Raw genomic sequence first — 21,628 nt, forward strand, 5'->3', positions numbered from 1 at the left:
TACTTAATAATAAAATAATAATAATAATAATAATAATAATAATACTTATTATTATTATTATTGTTATTATTATTATTATTATTATTATTGTAATTATTATTATTATTATTATGATTATTATTCATGCACATTAATAAGTACAGAAAATATCAGTATATAGTGTAACAATTGAATAACACTGTGTAACCTGCACAGACCCACCATGTATGCTGTACGACCGTTACGCGGAACCTTTATCCTGTAGCGTCAGTTGCATTCAGGGGACTTCATCCCTGACGGACTGTCAAAATGACATAGTGGTAAACACAGTAAGGTGAGTCTCCATTTATGTTTTATTGCTCTCTAACGGCACCAGTTTCACCACAGGACGACACCAGTACAGATCCACTGACACTTGATGGTTAATACTTGAGCGCGCGAACAGTTTCATCTTTTATTAAAGTGACACTGATGAAGGATGGAGAGACAGAAGCTAGCGTTAGCTGCTAGCTAACTAGCCACATCACATCACATTAGCTGGAGGTATAACGGGCCTCATTCAGCAGCTGTCAGAGGCGTTACATTATGTCATACATGTCGTTATATACAGTAAGTGTGTCGTGTTAAACAGGACATATTAGCGAGCAAGCTGACGGAGAAAATTAATGTAGCTATCGGAAATGTTGACCGTGGCTTCACCTCTGACTGTGTTTACTGCTGAGATGCTGACTGTGTGTTTACTGATACAGCAACACAGGTAAACACAAACAACAGCACCGAGGCTGCAGTCCGGCTCGTTTTAATGTCTGGTTGCTGCTATTCGCATTAAACTTATGTGGCATCATTCTGTAACGTTACTTTAGGGATTTAAGATGAGGTAACAATCAATTTAACGTTTAAATTTTTCCATTGGATGTTTATTTATTTGCACATTTTTTTAATCTACTTGTATGTAGATAAGAGCACTGTATTCATTTCTACCTTTCATTGTTCAGCTCTGTTGCCCTTATTTTAAGCTGTATGTCTTTGTCTGTTTTCCTGTAAATACTTATTTGTGTAAGTGCACTGAGAGCAATTTCAAACTGGAGTCAAATTTCTTGTACGTGTCCACATACGAAGCCAAGAAAGCTGAATCTGACTCTCATTTAATTCAGAGATAAACTAGCATGAGAGCTGAGCACCAGTGATGTGTTCAAAGTCCTCTCGCAAGCTTCTTTCGGTTTCATTTTGAGGTGTATTGACCTTCAAGTTTGTAATTTCATCTTTAAAAAATCCAGCTTAATGAGCTATAATTGCTCTCAGGGCCTGGATATAAAAGCACAAACAACACCTGGCAAAACACAGAAACATCTGACTTATATGGGGGCTGTTTGCGTGCATGTAGCAGGGTATAAACAGGAAATAAGATATAAATCTTTCCACAAATATGTATGACGTAGGAATATAATTAGGGTGATGTGTGAGTATTGTTGTTGACTGGTTTGTTTGTGGGTGTTTGATGACTTTCAGCAACCTGAGAGTAAGAATCATCGACATATTACGTTTAATTAAACATTAAACCATAAGACACAAGGTGCTGTATTTAAGAGAAGATACCAATGTGACTGCAGCTGATGGTTTTTGCTCAGAATGTGTACGTGCTTTGTGATATTGTTCACTTAAAATGTGCATTTGAATGACATATATATGTTTTCAAGCCAGTCATATGTGAACCTCACATTTCACACTGTGCTCACGTTTCTGTGTTTGTATATTAGTGTTAATGAGCATTTGTCATTTGTCACAGAAAGAATTACAAACCTGCTGCTGCAATCTAAAGATGAGATCAGAGTAGTGTTTTAAAAGACATTGAAAGAAGGAGACAACATTTTTCATTCATCTCTTGAGGAGAAGTTTGATTTTTTCCACTCTGTTGTTATTTATTACGCACACACATAGGCCCGAAATACACACATGTACAAACAGGACATGTATGACAGAGTGAGGAGGGGCAGATGGGGGTTGGGTGCCTTGATTAAGGGCACCTTGATAAAGCCATGGGCATGATCTGGCACTTCTCCAGCAACCACACTCAAAATTTGATCCAAGCTCATCACCCCAAAAGATAAAGACGAAGAAGTTGATCGATCGAAAATCTGTGTCCAAATGGAAGAGGATGGGAACCTCCTCTTTTAAAACCCCATTTTCCTTTTATGTACAGTATAAGTGGGGGCGCCTACTAGCCCCATGCACAAAGGCTATGTCCTTTGCGTCAGCGGTCATAGGCTCCAACCCGCAGTCCTTTGCTGCATGTCATCTCCTTTATATTTCCATCTTTACCCTAATATTTGTCCTGTCCAATCAAGGCAAAATGCCCCCCAAAAAATCTTTAAAAATGTACAGTATATGTCTGACGTTGCTTTTAGTTTGATTGAAAATATTGTAGAGCTCTCACATGAAATAAAAATGGAACTTTTAGCACATGCACAAGAACCCAAACCTGTTCCAGACCAGTGGTCAAACGCTGACCACATCACATCACCTTAATTTATACTTTTAGGCAATACTGATATGAGTGAAACCTGTGATTAGTATTTACTGGACAAAAATCAGTTGACTCTGCTCTTGATTTATTGATTTTTGTTGATTTGGCTGTTTTCCACATCATGACCAGCCCCCAGGTCACATTTTCGACTTCCTTTCAAACATCATGATTTCAAAAAGAACTGCCTCATGCTTTGTTCCTCGCTCATCTCTGATCCAAAGTATTCTAATCTTTCCGGCTACTGTTGGCTGCGTTTGCTTGACAGCATGTGTGAGTCAGCAGGAGTTCAGTGGGAAGCTCGATGAGTAACTTGGTGATGACGACGCTCAGGTTAAGTCAGAGCTGGAGCTGCGGGCAGATGATATCATGTTGGTGTGTGATCGTACGAGGTGTTAGATTAAAAATGGAATATAAACTAGTCAGTGTTAGTGATCGGTGGTACAGCGGAGGTCTTGGCAAAGCTGCTGCACTTGTATTTTTACAGCCAGTACTTTGTTAATTATCAAATTCAGATACAGAAGAGGAAAGAATAGACAAAATGTGTGTTAGAATTTAATGGAGCGTTGCCCCTTTATTATCCTGACATACACTTGCATAAAGAAACTGCATTGCTAACTGTGTCATCTCGGGATTAGTGCATTTTTTAAATCTTATTTTCACTTTCTTTTTCTCTCAGTTTCATTTATTTTTATCATCTAATGAAATTAAATGGGAAGTACATACAGATCAGATAATAAAATCAATACATTTAAATAGAGACTGATTGAAATTGTGAAAATAGCAACAGTTGAGCAGGTCAGCAGTTTCAATGGGATGTTGCGACTGTTTCCCAGCACTAAATGTTCTATTGCCATGCAGTAGTGCACTGTATCATAATGTATATTTGTAGGTTCATAAATTCCCAAATAAAATCCATACAAATATTAAAATCACAGTGATATGTACGATAATATCCTCCTTTGCATCTCCAACAAATCATCACAGATCAATCCTGAATATTCAGTGTATCGCTTGGCCTGACTAGAAATTGAATCGCAGTGATGTAATGCTCTTTAAATAATTCATATGTAGAGAAAAGTAAAAGAGGCTGAGCTGTGGAGGAGAAGAAAAATCAATGATGGGGAGAGAGAGCACAGATGATAAAGGAGAGGGAGACAGAGGAGTTGAGGGAATCAGAAGAGACAGGCAGATGGATGGGAACCCCACCCAGGCCTGCTTCCTCTCTGCCCGCTCAGACCAGTGATAAGCAGCTGAGGAGGAAGTCAAGTATTATTTCATCGGGACATGTAAGGGAGGATGATCGTTTCTCTTTCTGCTGAGGAGGAATCTGTGAAGCTCCGGTCTCAGTGTGATGGAGACGCTGTAGGTGGGTCGGTAGTTTGGTGCTTAAAGTTGTTGAAGTCGAGGCTGTGTTATCTTCTTATCAAACTTTTCTCTTGGCAAAGCCTCATCTGGCAAGTGAGTCAGTTTTATGTTTAAATTAATCACAGTATTCTCACTGTCAGCTGTGTTTCCACTCCTTGCTTTTGTTCAGCATGCTTCCTCTTAACCATTTCCTCTTTCTCTTTTTTATTTGTTACAGTAAAGCCACAAACAGTCTGCTGATGACTTCACAGCCACCTGACAGGCCAAAATAACCAGCGCCAGAGCATCTCAGTCTGAGCAGAGGGATTGTAGGGTTTTGTCTTACCCAAAGTGTGTCTGGCTAAGTAATGTAATTTGCCACCCAGACTGGCTCGATTTGGGGAACTCCAGGCTACTGCCAGTCTTGTTTAGCTCTGGCATAAAGCCGCATAAGCTTCCCCCAGAGGGAGGTTGTCGACTTTCCCTCCAGAGCTAGAGGCAGACCACTGAAAAGGAGCTGTAACACTGGATGAAGACCCTGACTTGAGGAGGCGAACAGGACTTGGCTCCAGTTTGTGAAGGCTGCAGGCTGCTTGGACCATTCTCACATACCTTAGAGACTTGGATTTGACCAGCTGACAGCCGGTTTGTTTTGTTGGACATGTGGATGCTGCTGACAGGGTTTTTGTGCCCGTTTTGGAAAACCATCTTGTTGTGAGACTTGTAGCTCAGGGGGAAGGAGCCCAGCCATGGAGGGGCTCGAGCAGCTCGACATGGTGGGCGATATCAGCCCGGCTCTCGAGGCCACCGAGGACTTCATCCACTGCATGGATGGGATACAAGGTCCGAGCCAAGCTCAAACAGGGACCCTCCAGCCTTCCAGGCAGCCTAAGCAGCTGCAGGAGGTGTCCAGTGCCGCGCTTGGGAAGCTGAGCTCCAGCGGCGTGTGGGGCCTGCTGGCTAGAGAGCAGCCGGAGGTGGGGCCCCTAGGCCTGGCCTGGGCTGACAACTTCAGCGTGTTGGGGCTGGGGATGGGCTTGAGGCACGGCAAGAGAAGCCGAGCGCGCTCCACCAACGACCTGGCAGCCCATAGCAAGGAGTGCACCAACAACGCTGCCAACTCCTCGTCCAACTCAGCCTTCAAGAAGGGACACAATCGCTCCAGGTCAGACGTCAACTACCGGCCGTCTGCGTACACGGACAATGGACTGCCCACTGTGGACTGCAACACTCTGAAGAACATGATCCTCAACCACCAGCCAGAGGGTGAGTTCACTTACAGTGTGAGTGTGAGAGGATGGAGAAAGTTTTGTTATGAATTTGTGAGTCCAAATCTTTCAGGTCTGTGATAGAGCTGAAAAGATTTTGGTAATTTCTAATGAAAAATTTGAGATATTGGGTGATACTAATGAAAATTGACTTGACTTTACAACACACTGTTGATGACACACTTGACAACATTTAGGTTATCAGTTTTTGAACTCCACCACTGCACAGCACTCATTAAAAAGAAAGGTATGTCATTTAAAAAACTTGTTGGCCCGTTACTCTCGCTATTTCCTTCTTCCAAAACAGCGGTGAAGAACACCAGAAGCGAATGCCAGGAGTTGAGTTTTCCTTCAGATAAAATCATGACTGGTGTTTGAACTGCATGCCAAATTAATCAGAGCACACAAGACCAGATTGCCTCCTAAGTTACCATATAACCGATTGCTGGCAAGCAATGAAGCATTAAGGGTGCTTTCATACCTAGAGTTGTCTTGCTTTGGTCTGAATCGGGGACTCATTTTGTTCCAAAGTTACATAATTGCCTAGAGTTGGTTCGTGTTCTCACGGCAGCATTTACAAGAGGACCAGATCAAATGCCTTGTGCGAGAAAGCTGCTCTTCATTGGCCAGAATTTCCATGTGGGAAAAATTCAGGAAGTAAAGCAAACGTTGAAGAAGAGTACACTTGCAAGATAAATGCAACACAATGCGAGTGGGAGGCGTACATTGCTAATCCTCCAGGACTGTAACATGCTCATGTTTAACCCAAACAATGTGTCACGTGACTGCAGTTGGTTCAGATCGAGGTCGGAACACAAACGAACCGCACCAGAGTTCGTTTGCAACCGGACTGAGATCACCTCTTCAAGAAGGTCTCAGTCTGGTTGTTTTCGTGCACATCTGAGTGCGATTGCTGTGTTCACACCTGCCCAAATGAACTGCACTTAGGGGGCAAATGAAGTTGAGTTCAATTGAACTGAACCAAACAGGGCAGGTGTGAAAGCACCCTAAGAGACTAGGCAGTCCGGCACAGGGCTCACTCCACATAAAACGCACCGCCAAGGCTACATTACACCACATCTAGCAAACTTCTTCGAGAACAATGAGCGCAAAATGGCCTCACTGATCTGTTTTAACTAGCTAGGTCTAGACTCTGACAGACTCTGTCAACACGTTGCCGTGTTGTTCACTACTGAGGCCTGTTAGTAACCAGTAGCCACCAACAGCATAACCCAACCCGCTGGCTGGACAGTGATGTCCTGTTCCTGGCAAAAAAGGCCACAGCTGGGCGCCAAAAAGGGGTAAATGTGGTGAATGCGGTGGGACAAGGACGAAACTTAAGGCGGTGAAAGTCCAACTGAGGCAGGTGGGACTTTCCCCGGAGAGAGTGGTGTTCGTGTCCCACAGGATTCTAAAGCCAAACCCCCTAACCACATGTTTTTGTTGCCTAAATCCAACCATGTGCGACATAGTGCGTTTATTAGAGACTGTATGTAAATGGTAAATTTCCTGTGAAAACAGAAGTGTATTTTGAATGAAGACAAAGCATGTAAAACGCAGAACTTGACACACTGTCCCAGAACATCAACAACCAGCGCATCCAGGGTACTATGCGCATCGTATGTGGACATGGAAAGTCCATGACCAAACGTCGGAGTGAGAATGTGTTGGTCTGCTGAGTGGCCTCTCTTCATCTGCTCAACTGACTTTGGCAGTTCAGATAACAGACACTTGACCGTCCTGCTGTTATTACAGACATGAACTAACCACAGACACTTGACTCGTTCTTGGACTCACAGTGGTGCGCCACTATAGAATGTATATAGGGGAGACACTGGAATGGAAGTGTGCCGTTATTTTGGGGATTTAAATTTTTTTTGCCTGCTCGGGGTTCCCAATTATAGGGGAAACTCTGAAGTGGTTCAGGACGTTTCAGCTGCAGATATAAATGTAGCCCAAACTACTATCTACATCACTTAAGTGAAGTGGGAAATTATACGTCTTCTAATTTGGGAGACCTGACCCTTTATTCGCACTGGATTCGCCTAATTGGGCATTTGTGGCATGATGAGCAGCAGTTACTTTGACACAGTGATGATGTCATGTCCTGTGCTGACCAACAGTCCGGTCCCTACCTGTCAGAGATATGTACACCTCCTCGTTCTTCCTCCTCCTCCTCCTGCTTTGCTCTGATCGACCGTCCATTCACCGGAAAGCTTTCTCAGCCTTTGAGAGGCTTTTCGGAGGACAGAAGTCTCGGACTATTTGTGCTTCAGATCGGGGCGTATGCTGTACTTATGTTGAAGCATCCTCAGAGAAAGCAATAATGATAGAAGATGATGATAACTTGAAATGACACAGCTGTGCTATGACAGTCAGTGTTCAGGCAGAGAGCCCGACACACACACACACACACACACACACACACACACACACACACACACACACACACACACACCATTTGTTTGTGTGTTTTGGCCATCTGAAGGCCTAAGGAGATCCTAAGGGATCCTGAGGGATAATAGCCTGTAATCCTGTCAGCAAATGGACTCAAATGAGGCGAGAGAAGAGGCAACCCAATTACCCGGCCCCTGATACAGGCAGGATTATTTAGTATTAGCATATGTGTGAAAAGGCATCAGGCTATTTAGTTTGGCTCGATGTGCATTGAAAGGAGAGAAGTAGGAAAAGGACGGTAATAAGCAGAAGGCAGAGTGATTTAGCCCAGCCTCGCTATGTCTCTTCATTCACATACACAAAAAAAAAGAGGGCCTGTTTGCCTTTCCATTAGTGACAGCTGGGGATGTTTAGATGGTAAATGGAAATGATGATCATTATTATATACACAATATACATGCATATATGGAACCAAACAGACTGTATGTGTTGCTTTTTATTAAAGCTCTTAGCATATGTTTCGTAACACTGCTCAGTGAACTCTAAAGGCTGCATTCAGCTGTTCTTATATTAAAAATAGGTCTATTTCTGGTTGCACATTTTGTTGCAAGCATTCCTCAATAGTTGTATAAAGGGTCATACTCCATGTTATGTGCAAATATGCATCTGGTAACAAACAGTAAAGAGCTTAATGACTAAATGTTAAAGGGACAGTTCACTCTAAAGCCAAAATTACATTATTTTCCTCTCACCTGTAGTGCTATTTATCAGTCTAGATTGTTTTGGTGTGAGTTGCCAAGTTTTGGAGATATCAGCTGTAGAGATGTCTGCCTTCTCTCTTTAATGGATCTAGATGGCACTCAGCTTGTGGTGCTCAAAGCGTAAAAAAAAACCTTTTAAAAAACTCAGCAGCAGTGTCTCTCCTCAGAAATCATGACCTTGTTACTCAAGATAATCCACAGACCTTGTTGTGAGCACTTTAATGTAGGAACTATTTTCTTTCTGCTGAACTACACCTATCAACCAAATCCCCATGCAGAAGGAAATGTGCATCTACTCAAGACAAGAGGCTTGTGGCAGCGCGAAATGTTCCGTTAAACTTTAATTAAACGCCCAGTCCTTTTTACTAGCTCGGTGTGGCCCCATATTTTGACAAATAAAGGCCTGTCTCTATTAGGGCTCACCCAAAAAATTCGAAGTGTCGTTCGATGGCACGGGTTTTGATTGTGGGGGGAAAAAAAATTCGAAGCTTCAGCGCTTTTTTTTTTTTTCGTTATTTTGGGGGAGGCCTTAAACGCAACACTAACCCAATTGGCATATCACAACTCAACAACAAATTTGGGAAATCACTTGAAAAACGTAAGTAGTAACTAGTAGGCCTAATATGCATTTTCCAGTTTCACCGGTCCGCTCTGAGTCTGGTGTCAGAGACACATCTGTTTGATTGTGCTGCAGTGTGCTCCGAGGGTTTTAATTTAGTGTTCAATCAAAAGTTAAACACTGTTTTTTCGTTTGTGAATATTTTTATCTTAGTTCTAGTGTTGGAAGAAACTACGTTTTCGCCATAATTATTATTTTTTTTTAAATCCGGGCAAGCAATCCATGCTTGCTAGCAAGCTGTGAGCGTTTAGACACACAGAGCCGCATTGGCGAGTTGATCCGAGGTGCCCAATTTTCCGCCATGTAGGGGTAAACATATTGGCGGAGCCTTTTTGGTTTGAAAAGAACGAGGCGCCCCTCCGCCACGGGAGGGGCTGTTGATGACTTGAGGGAGGAGCTGTTGATGACGCTGCACGTGTGACCCACTGGCGGGGGATAAACAGGAAACAGCCGATAGCAGGAATTAGCAAACATGTAAAAGCAAGAGGGAAACGCAAACCTGACAGACACTGTAAAGATGAGCAACGGGGGAGACAAGGAATTGCGCACCCTCCTTGTCCTCGCAAACGAAAAGGCCATTAACCATCAGATGACGGGGACGGTGAAGGATGGGCCGACAGTTTATTTTTATAGAAGTTCTTCGGATGTATAAAACCAGGTTGTTGTCTACCCACTGGAGCCAACATTAATGAGCTGATTAGATCGCACATCCTGATAAAAAAGTTTAAACTTTTGTCAGTATGGAGATGCTACACATCGTTAGCTCGGTTAGATTCCCCACAGTTCAGTGCTTCAGTTCACTTTACTGAAACCATGAGTACCAGAGAAGATGGTTTCCCGTATTTATCAGACTGAATATTTACAGAAGAAGGGAAAGATATCTGTCAGCTGTGATTGGTTTGTAACCTGACTCCTGTCTGACTGCTGAGCGTGGCCACTTCCTGTGTCTGTCCTTTCAAATTAAATTCCCACATGGTCCAGCTATATAGGTTTTGATCTATTTTGACAAGGCACAGCTCCTAATAGAGTAATCTGCGACTAAGCGACCAATGAAATCTTCCCGACTAATGAACTTTCTGGTTGACTAACGTTTGATCGACTATTAGGGGGCAGCCCTGGAATTGGACGAAAACCGGTTGTCATTTTATAGATTAATGTGCTGGGAAAACTCCGGTCTAATGATGCGTCGATACAGCATGAAGAACATTTTCTTTTCAGTGTATTCATGCAGGTTTAACCACTGTAGTTTCATTGGTGTTTATCAGTCACAAATAGCCGATGGACATGTTCCCCCGACTATGAATATTTGCAGAACAAAACACACTGACTGTGTGGAGTGGCTGTGTGTATACAGAAGAAGAGCAAACAATTAAGTCTCGTCCTAGTCGTCCGATGCAGTTCCAGTTGTTCCTCTCATTGCTCCTGCTCCTCTACAACAACAGTAGGTAGAATTTCTACCCTAGAATTTCCGACTTTGAAATTAAAGTTTGCATCTTTGTCACAGTTTTCGCCACTGAGAGTTGTTCTGCTCTTTCTCTCTTTGCTTCCTCTGTGTTTCAGTTCCTGTTGTGTCTGAACGTACTATAACACATCATTCATGACACACGTCCTTTTCCTCCAAATTCTGGCCTTACTCAACTGGGGCATTTACAATTGTGTTGGGTCCCAGGTGACGCGCATACACACCCGCAAACACAAATACTAAAATACAGCTTTAAGATGTTGACGTTGACTCGTGAGTAAGTTCTTACTACCACTAGACTGGCGTCCTGTCCAGTGTGTAACCCTTCTACCTGTCACCCAATGCATGGTGGGATAACTTTTACTGTGACCCTGAGCAGGATAAGCTCTGCGGTTCAAAGTGGATGCTGCACCTGTGTGTGCTTTTTCATTTGCAGTCCATGTGCACTTTGGTATCCAGGAAACCGTGGGAGTCTGTTAGATTGTAAAATGGCATGTAATATTATGATTTGCTCCTTAATCAGCGGGGGAGGTTGTTTGTTTAAGGTCTTGATTGACTTGAGGGCAGCAAGACTGGATATGTAGTCTGCAGCCCTGAGAGAGAAGTGTTAATTCTGGTTGAAGGCTTGTATGCGTATATTTTAGACTTTTACCAGAGTGTGATGTCAAAACCTACCAGGTGGAGACGAAGGCTAATTGAACACAGCAGCTTTCCTCGCCACAATGCCTCATTCTCATCTCGACCCTCCCATGCGTGAACACTGCCAATCAGCCGGTCTTGATTCTGGCTGCAAACTTATTTGCATATTCATTTGTTCCTTTAGCGAAAAGGTTTGTTAACATACAAAATCCGAGACCTGGAGTGACACCGTGTCTGCTGCTGTTTTGATAAGATTGATGAGGCACTTGACTCGCCACCGGAGCTGGGATTGCTTTAGCCTTTCCCTCCTTGAGTGATTTAGCACGTTAAGGAAACTAAATGCAATATCTGCCAATTAGGCTGCTCCTGGTGGGGATTTCCAATTAAATCAGTTTGTGGGATTGGATTAGAGGACGGTGATTGTTGTTATTTTTAAGTAAACCTGTCTAGCCTCTAAAAGACGTCTAGATATTAAAGGAATACTTCAACCCCCAAATGAACGCTTGTATATCAATTACTCACTCTGTGTTACATTGATTTCCTTAGGAAAACTTTGTTTTTCTTGCATGCCTCCTTGGTGAGTGAAGAATCCAAAAAGAAAATTGAATGAAATGAATTGAAGTCAGCAGGAAAACTATGTAAAAACCTCCACTTACAAACTCTCACACAACTCGTGCCGTATAATTCAAGTCTTATTTATCCAGTAGGATGCTCAGTACTTTCCAAACAGAAACTAAAAGTAAAACTTAGCTATGCTCTCTTCAAAGCCAGACTGCATTTAAAAAACAGTAATTTTACCTCACTGAACACGGGAGCTGCTGGTCTACCACTGCCTGGATCATTTAGTTTGTGTTGTTGTGTTATTTTGCTGAATCCAAACTAACCATCTAAAACTCCAAAGTCACACAATAACACAAAGAAATTAATGATTGAGGCAGATACAAGTTACTTACTCGTAGTTAGTGTATTCCATAGACACCCCAAGTTTGGAAAAGCGGCAGGAGTACCGTCGCAGAAGTTAGTGGATGGGAGTAGCAGCAACACGTATTTTAGCCACCTAAATATTCAATGTCGGTGTAAGTGTACGCTGTATTGAGAGGATTTTTACCACTTTCTCTTTCTGTCAGACAGCCCTTTCTGATGGGAAACCCTTTAACAACTTCAGTTCCCCATCTGTTCATTCGTCAAAGCCACCAGACTCTATTGACAAAAACAGTCATTTTACCTTGCTGGACACGGGAGCTGCTGGTCTACCGCTGCCTCGATCAGTTAGTGTTATTGTGCGACTTTGGTGCATCCGAACTAAACCTTTTAAGCACCAAGTTCGCACATTAACACAGACAAAATTAACTGATTGAGACAGTGGTAGACCAGTAGCTCCTGTGTTCAGCGAGGTAAAATGACTGTTTCTGTCATTGGAGTCTGGCTTCAAGGAGAGCATAAATTAAGGTTCACTTCTCATTTAGTTTCCTGTTGTAAAGCGCTGTCAGTTTGGAAAGTACTGAGTGTATAAATGAGACTTGGATTATACTGCACAAGTTGTGTGAGAGTTTGTGAACAGATGTTTTAATACAGTTTTGCAGTAGTGAAATGCGGACCCCCTTCTACTTCAATTCATCAAGAATTTTCTTTGTTTGGGGATTCTTCGTTTACCATGAAAGCAAGCAAGAAAAATAGTTTTCTTCCTGAATTCAAGGCAACACAGGGTGAGTTATTAATACACAAATGGTCATTTGGGGAAGTGAGTATTTCTTTAAGGTAAAAACTAGGCTGAAAGTTTATTTTTTTCATCCTTTTAGATGTAGGTTTCATATAACTGTTGTTTCAGCAGAATTTCACTATTTCAATGTAAACGGGTCCTAACCTTTGACTTTTTAACCAAATTTATCTTATTTTAGACATGTTGTTTGACCTGCTAAAAACTTAATTAGTGCACTTTCAGACAGTTCATATAAGTCAGAGTTTATCCCTCCTCAGTCCTAAAGATTCATCTGTGTGTTACCAGTTTCATACTACGGCGTGTAGTTTTCGCTGCCCTGCTTTGTGTAGCAGGTGCTGCTCTCTCTTCCTCTTTCTGGTGCAGCGGATACAGCGGGCAGAGATTGCAGCAAAAACAAAACCGCCAGAATGATGAAATCTTTGGTTTCATGAAACACTGCGTGCTAAAAAGCCACTGTATGGCAAATGTTTCCAAACATTCATCCACAGGCATGTGTAGAGTTTGTTTTTCGGAATTATTGAGATACCTGACGAGCTGAATCATTGCTACATCTGAAGTCTGACCTTTTTATGAACTTCAGAAAGGGCATACAAAGGTCTGTAGGTTTATGGACTTTTATGGAATTATTTGTTGCTATGACTGATTAATGTTTTAGATAGACTCCTATTTAAGTAGTTTGTGACATGCACTTTTTTCTCTAGATAGTGATGCTCTTGGTGATTTAAAGATTACTATCATTATTAGAGCCTCACCAGCACATCAGCCGACTGATATTGACTAATCTCATATATAAAGGTATAGGCAAGTATGATGGCAGATATTCAAAAAGAGGTTGCAGAAATACATATTTGAAAGACTGCTTTCTTATATAGAAGTGAGCCGATAGGACTTGTTGTTACAATCCCTAAGAGTAACCAGCACTTGCCTGGTGTCTTGTGTCTTGCGTGGGAGACGGTTATTCACTTCACTGGGGTCATCAGTTGGGCACCCTGCTTCATTGGTGTTTCGCTGATCAGCCTACAACACCTCCAGAGGGCTCAACGTTGACACATGGCGTCCCAGGTGTGCCCCCCTCCGCTGTTATCCCTCATGTTGGACATCTCGCAGACCAGTTGGGGTTCTTCCTCTTCATCCAAAGCCCAGTGCTGTTTTGCTCAACAGCCTCTGAATTGACTCTGATTTTTCCGAAGTCAAGTTTATTATTGTCTGCACTTTGAGGCAAAAGTTACTCTTTAACTCTTAGTTAATCGTATATTTACTGTTGCATTCTTTTATCTTTACATCAGCATATCCGTTATGAAACAGGTTTAGGTAGTGGTGTTAAAAATCCAGTATTTGTCCTGCTTTAATCGTGATCATTAGTTTTTGCTTTAGTGGTCACGTAAGTATTTTGCACGTCTGGTATCACAAGGGTGACATTTTGCGTTGTTGGGGATTTTCCCAAAAAGTAGTGTTCATGCTGCATGACATTTTCTGTTTCTTTGAGAGCACATGATACTAAAATGTCTGTCGTCAAGCTGCAACACTAATCTAAAATAGTGGAAAGCAAAGAAACACTTGTAGATAACACATGAAGAGTAGATGTCTGAATATGGTCTGCTATATGTGATCAGTCTGCTAAAGTAACGCATTAATAATGACCAATTTCAGTCTAAAAATGAAACATTAACCAATCTTGAAAATCGAATTCGACAAAAATATTTACTTCACTACTAAATTCCTTGCTTGAGCCTCTCTGAAAAGACTCGCTCCAGTGTCTTGCTGCGCATGTGTGATGTGTATGTGTATACAGGGAAGCAAAGGGTACATGCACAAGATGTGTTTTCAGTCTCTATTTTAATACAGATGGGTACAAAGTAGGGAAAAACTACTTTTTGGGTATCTGTTGACGCTTGAATCAATTTTTTCAAAACAAGATGTAGTATCTGTAGTGTCGATAATTTGGTATCGATCCACCCACCCCTAGAGGTGGCACCAAATTTCAGTGTTGCGTCACCATCTCCTTTATCTGTTGCGCTTCCTTTTTATGTAAGAACCTTGTTGCAATCCCCATTAAATATTTGTATTAAACATTTTGTTCAGTAGAAGAGAATTGCTGTTGTTCTGGCATCTGAGTCTTCTGAGTTTTTAAGCATTTTTCAGGCAGGGCAGTGAATGCAGCACAGATCATCATAAAAGCTGACCCAGTTTTATGTCCTAGCAGAGGTCATGACGCTTGTTGTCCACCTGAGTCGGCACGCTCCTTAATCAAGGAGAAAACACACCGTAATCGCAAGAGGAGACAGCGAGCAGCAGACGGTGAAGGAATGCATAGAAAAGGCCTGACGGTGTACCTCCGGCCTCTAGATTAAGAAAGTGGGACAGTTTGCATAGTGGCCTCCTTAACAATACTGTTTCTTCCTGCCTTGGCGACAAGAAATGTTCTCAGAGGAGCACCGGCTCAGGGCTATCTCTTAGCAAAATACCGACGCTCATTTCAGAGCTGTGAGCCTACGATAAGCTACCTTGTGTAGGAAACTGGCCGATCTAGATTAAGGTTCCTCAGATCAATTAGAGATGTTATGATGCAGGCGACTGGGGGGAAAAGCTGCGTAAGCAAACCAAGAGGACAAATGATGGAGCTCATTGTCATGGATTTAATCTTGATGTCCAAAAATGTAGCTCAAGTGTGCCTTGAGTTCAGGCTATAGGTGCATTTAAGGAATACTCCATGGAAAATGTCTTTTGAGAATCAACTTGTCTTTAAAAGTGGAGTTTGCTGCCTCATGTCGGATGACTGTCAGCTTGGATTCACTGCAGTTACTGTGCTGTGGATCCCAGTAGAGACCAAGATTCATGACAAAATATGTCCATAGAAACTTCTCACTCCGCCTCTGCAGCATAATACATTTTAACATTGATCCGTATGTTCCAGACACTCATAGTTTCTCCACAGCAGAGCTAAACACACCACTTCTGTCAAGTGCTTTTGTGCCCGGAAATAGTGTATTTAGCAATTTACTGGCTAAGCGCTGATTATTTAGAACATACGGATCAATGGCTTAGAAGTGGATTATGGTGCAGGAGTGGTTTGAGAGGCTTGTCTCGACCCTAACCTGTTTACCAGCCACTCTGGGGCCTCTCATGACTGTTTGGTGTGGCTTTAGGTGCCAGCGGAAACAGCAGTGACAATATTTGCAAAGCCAGCAGTGAAAAGATGGAGCGAAAACATGATGGGGCTCATATTTGTTCTTGCACAAAGCAATAAGAGGAAATTAAGAAAATCCTACGTGGGATTCATGAAACATGCTCTGACAGCCAACTCTGTTCTCACCACCTATGTTGATGAATAGCTTTTTATCTTAAATTGGATAAACCCAAATAAGAGCAGCATACTTAAGTGCCATGTTCAAATCACAAACCAACAAGCTGCTGACATTTAGCAGGTAACATTAAACTCAGACAGAAGAAGAAGAGACGTGTGCATCAGTTTGTGGTTGAAGGTTACCTCCTGCTGCATCTTTGGGTAAATGTAAAGCCCCATTTCCACCAAACACTTTAGGTATGGTACCTTTGGAACTAAAAATAACCCTTCAGACATGGTACCTAGACCCTAGGGTTTCCATCGCAAACGGTACTCTACTCTGCTCCGTCCAGCACTCACTGTATTTCCTCCTTTATCAGTCCACAGAACGAGGCTGCATGCCGACATTTTCAGAACAAAATAAAACAGGCTGCAGTGAGAGTCTCTCTCCATGGGATATTTAAAAATAGCAGGTTTGTGCATTTAGTCCTTCTCAGGCAAGCTCAGGGGTTTAGTGTTGCTGGAGCCCACAGGAACAACACTCTGCAATGCTTTCTTTTTCTCTAAGTGAGGATTAGAATAGATGCCGTTCACATAAGATCCACTCATTACTAAAAGTCATCCAAGAAAGACAATAAAAACTAAAGTAATAGTCAAAGTTGTCACAGTGAAATTCAAGGTGTGCTGATGGATTCACGTCGTCAACTCATGCATTGAGTAACATTACAAATAAACGTCCCACCTTAAAAGTTAAATTGATTTATTTTTTTTGCTCTGACTCCAGCTGCTGTGAGAGGCAGCAAAACATCCTTTCATTTTATAGTTACAGTTTACTAATAAAACTCTCCACAGTATGAACAGTGGTTACATGAGCCTCAAAACCAGACACAACTCAGCCCTGAGCAGAGTGACCGTCCTCTACTGACCAATCAGACTGCAGTGTTCACAGCTCCACCTTTTAGTACCAGATCTGTGTGCTAGGTACCCCAACAGAGGGGGGACCAAACATGGGGACGGTACGGAACGGTTCCATTGGTACCATCCACAACTTTTGGCAGTGGAACTGAACTGAATTGAACTGTACTGCTTGGTGGAAAACGGGGCTCAGTTCTTAAGAAAAAAAAACCCAACAAAAAACCCTTAGCAGCTTTTAAACCATTAAAAAACTACAGCTGCTGACATCCTTGAATGATACAAACCTTTGAAGCTAATTGTCAGGTTTGATAAAGCCTCTGAATGGTCTTGTGTCCTTGATAAAGTCACATGGATCCAGTGACACGATATTAGTATCAGAATGCTCAAAACAGGCACGTTTTTTAAAACACTATAGTATCTAACTTGGTATTTGTGCCCACAGAAGACGTGCCGTTTCCAAGGTTTACCCAGAATAAAACAGTTTGTATTTATATTTCTGCTGAACACTCACACATATTACTCATCTGTGTCTCATTTCTCCCCTCCTCTCCGTCTCCGTCCAGCTGATAAAAGCAGCAGTAGCAGTGTGGTGAAGCAGGGTGAGATGGAGCAGCGCGAGGGGCCCCGGGGCCGCTGGACGCCTTGCCATGTCGAGCTGACACCCTGTGAGCTCCGGCTGTACACTCTGGACAGCAGCGCCAACCGCCAGCTGGGCACCGCCTACTCTCTGTCACACTGCCAGAGCGTCATCTCACCAGCACCCTGCAGCCAGCCCGGCCAAATCACCCAGCCCGCCGATCAACGCACGCTGCAGGCTTTGTTCTTCAACAGCACGCGTCTCCAGCTGAGGGCAGCCAGCCAATGGGAGGCCGTGGAGTGGAGACGGTTGATTTTGGAGAAGGTGCAGGCAGCCAGACCCACGAGGAAGGAGAACCACCAGCGTAAGACCGGAGCAGAAAAGCAACAGATTGTCAAGTTCCCTGCACCCATGTCACCCTCCTCGTCTCCCTCTCCGTCTGGGCTCGACACCAGGCCTGATGGTGACAGCGACACCCCCACCTCAGCGGAGGCATCACTCTCTCTGCAGTCTAATTCTGGCGTCCTGAGCAGACCCACCACCCTGCCTCTGTTCACCCAACGCTACCAGGATATCCTCAAAGCTGGTCTGCTCCACCAGCTGGTGGATCAGAACAACTGGCGGGCCTTCACCTTCGTCCTGACCAGATCTGCTCTCCGGGCCTTCCCCACTGAGGGCCGTGGGTCTGTGTCCCAGCCTGTGCTCCAGTACTCCATGGCCTCCTGCTCGGCCGTGCAGCATGATCAGGAGCCAGAGAACGGAGAGACGTGGACTGACAGAGGGGACTGCTTCCAGATCGTTTTCCCCAAAGATGTGCTTCGACTTCGGGCGGACGACCAGCTCAAGGCCCAGGAATGGATGGATGCCCTGCGGGAGGTGGTCGGAGCGCAGAGGCCTGCCCAAGAAGAAGGAGGAGAGTCGGGAGAAGGAGCTCCAGCCCTCCAGGGAGTGCTGTTGAGATCAAAACCATCCAGGGAGAGGAGACAGCGGGAGGCCCAGAAAGCCAAGAGGCAGTCAGTCACCACCAGTTTCCTCAGTATTCTCACCTGTCTGGCCGTGGAGAAGGGGCTGACTGCTCAGAGCTTCAGATGTGCAGGTAAATGACCGTCACTCACACACACACAGACCCACACACTGTTGTATGAGAGGATTATATGACAATGAAAGTTTTTCCTCGTAGGTCACTCTGTGTCAAATCAGATCCGGTTTTTGTTTACATTTTAGACTTAGTTCATACCTTGTGTTTATGCTATCAGAGAAAATAAAAGTTCTGTAAAATATTTTTTCTTAATTTTTAGAATTGCAAAGTTTTTTTGACATGTTGGTCCCTAAAAATAAAGCTGCAATGATTAATCGAATTGTCATCAACTATTAAATAAATTGCCAACTAACTTAAAAATCAATCAATTAGTTAAAAAGAGTAAAAAAAATCTCTGATTCCAGCTTCTGAAATGTGAATATTTTCTTTCTTTCTTTCTTTCTTTTCTTTTTTTTTTTTTTTTTACTCCTCTTTGACGGTAACCCAAATATTTTTGGTTTGTGAACAAAACAAAACATTTGGGGTCGTCATCTTGGACTTTGGGAAACACTACATTTTTCAATTTTTCGCCATTTTCTGACATTTTTTTGCCTAAACACCAAATGGATTAATTGAGAAAATAATCGACAGATTAATCAACAATAATAGTTAGTTGCAGCCCTACTGAAAACACATATCTTGCTCAATTTAAACATGAAGGCAACAAGGAAGGAACTAATAACTTAACACAGAAATTGCCCACATATAGACCCCCTTTCGCCCACATTTTTTGTCCTAGGAATGAGTCGTCATCTCCATTTTGGCTTTTCAAAGTGGCGACAAAGTGCAACCTTGGCTGTATTTGCCATATCTCATATTCTGATGATATTAGAGCCCCTGTAATTTCACACAACATCAATTAAACACTGTATTTTTTGCAGTAAATATGGAAACGTCCATATGAATATACTTTGGGGGACTTTTTTATTGTATAAATCATTAGAATTACAAATACTAGAATAATATAATCAGTTGCCTTCTCAGTCCACTAGATGCATTTTGCTGCTGCAAAAAAATAGCTGAGGTGAGATGAACAGACTGAAAACTTTATCTTATTAAATAAAACAGATGATGACAAAGTTTTCCATTGGGGACATAATTTACAGTTGAAAAAAGGTAACAATTTGCAATATAGCGCAATATATTTTTTCATAATACTCAGCATATTTGAAATAACAATAATATTGTATCATGACTTACCTTAGTATTGTGATAATGTCGTACCAGTGATTCCCACCCCTGCTGATTAGGGCCCCCAAACCACCCATTTTGTGTTATTTTTCCATTTTCAAGGGCCAGTAACTAAAACTATTACATCTGCTGGTGCCATTCAATCACTTGGATCTGTTGATCTGCTGTTTTTCTGTGCCCTTGCCAAATTTGTGCCTGTAGGAGTTAACTGTCAGGTGGGGAAAAAAGCAATTTCTTGCTTTGCTTCCTGGACTTGTAATATTCTGCAGAGCATATTACATCTTGATAATCTAGTCCACTTGGAAAAATTTAAAGGCATGTTAAAAGTCCAGGTAATCATTGAAAAAAATGTTTGCAGCATTTATTTGGTGTCAAATAGCATATTTTGAAAGTTTGAACAAATCCAAAATGGTTTGACATAGAATGACCTTATTTTCATTTACCTTAGCAAGGTTTTGTGCACTTTAGTCACATGTTTCACAAGTTTACCCACAAAGGTTAGAAATTTCAACATGGCACCCACGACTCCTTGATACATACCTGGCTCCGGATATGGTGTATTGAAAGATACAGATTCATTTTCACACTGGGTTTGTTTCTTTGCAAACCCTGCTGGACCACTTTCATTCTTGCTCTGATACGTCGTCTTCTTGTGTAGTAACTTCTTTAAGAAGGTGCGACTGTTTACCTTCACTGCCATAAAATAAGATTAGACCCTGTTTGAACGGAAGAAGAGGAAACAGGAAAAATGGGAGTAAAATGTGTGGTTGGGCAGAGACATGCTGTTTTATTTCTTCCCTTCTTTGTAGTCAGTGCAAGGGTAGGGTGTTGAAAATTGAAAATGTGTTATCCATTCAGATCTTTATTACTGACTGGCAAAGGGTTCTTATATCCCAAAATAGAACAAACGCTATGAATGCAGGGCAGAGTTAGTGGGCAAAATACGAAGCTGTGTTCGACACTGGTGTTTATGCTATCATGCACTACTTAATAATTTTTGTTTAGTTTTGGATTCAAGTTCTTCTTCTACTGCTGGCGTGAATAAGAGTTTTCTCTTCTTTATGTGGGTGTGCCATATCATCTCGTTCATGATAATACTGGTATAAATTTTAATATGATATGAAAAATTCATCCTTGTTGACATATTGATGTCATACTGTTACTGTCACGAGTTGGTGATTGTTTGAACAGTGGAAAGACAAACCAAGATGGGTTTTGTGACTTTTATTTTGTTTTTGTTGACTTTAATGAAGTGTATTTTCTAATAACAACATTGGTGTTTATTTAAATGGGGTCTGGTTGGTTTGGCGATAGCGATTTCGGGGGTGTTTCTGCTTATACAAAAATGCGTTCTCTGTAGGGATCATTTCCGTAATGTTGTCAGACACTAATAATAAAAATATGAGCCTGTCAGTGGCAAAAACAAACACTTACAGTGAACGCGGAATTAATACTTGTTCATCAGCATGCATCTGTGTCACTCTGCAGTTACACCTCCAAAATACAGTGCTGCAAATTTTAGTTGATTCAAAACACACATTAAATACATTCAACATGGCTTAATAGAGACAATGTCAAACACAAGAACACAAATCAGCTTCACTATAACTCGCAGCATTCACAGACAAACACTTGTCTTTATCTGGACACATTTTCCCCACAAATACAACATGCTAACGTTTTAGCACAAGCCTATGGCATTTTATATTGTATAAATTATCCTAGTGGCTAGCAGACTTTTCCTCTACTCATATGAAGCCAGGGACAACAGCAACATTTAACAAAGGTAACATTACAAAATTTGGCTCCATTACAACTCACAAGGTTCACTGATAAAATAACTGTCTTATACTAAACATGTTTTCCAAACA

The 21,628-nt window shown here is 42.2% G+C and overlaps 1 protein-coding gene across 3 annotated transcripts in view; it reads left to right on the top strand.

Annotated features, from left to right (window-relative positions):
* The first annotated feature begins 261 nt into the window (after window positions 1-261).
* The window catches only part of plekhm3 (pleckstrin homology domain containing, family M, member 3), a 61,319-nt gene continuing 39,952 nt past the window's right edge, over window positions 262-21,628 (top strand). Inside the window, exons 1-3 of one of the 3 annotated variants that reach the window (XM_049593703.1) lie at window positions 262-313; window positions 4,086-5,113; window positions 17,475-18,584. In XM_049593703.1, the coding sequence (XP_049449660.1) occupies window positions 4,597-5,113; window positions 17,475-18,584 (1,627 nt within the window). In that variant the 5' untranslated portion in view covers window positions 262-313; window positions 4,086-4,596. Of the gene's footprint in view, window positions 314-3,802; window positions 3,870-4,085; window positions 5,114-12,480; window positions 12,700-17,474; window positions 18,585-21,628 lie in introns of those variants that run through there. The other 2 variants (XM_049593704.1, XM_049593705.1) reach the window with 2 other exon arrangements.

This window comes from Epinephelus fuscoguttatus, linkage group LG13 (assembly GCF_011397635.1).
Source record: "Epinephelus fuscoguttatus linkage group LG13, E.fuscoguttatus.final_Chr_v1".
Taxonomy (NCBI): Eukaryota; Metazoa; Chordata; class Actinopteri; order Perciformes; family Serranidae; genus Epinephelus; species Epinephelus fuscoguttatus.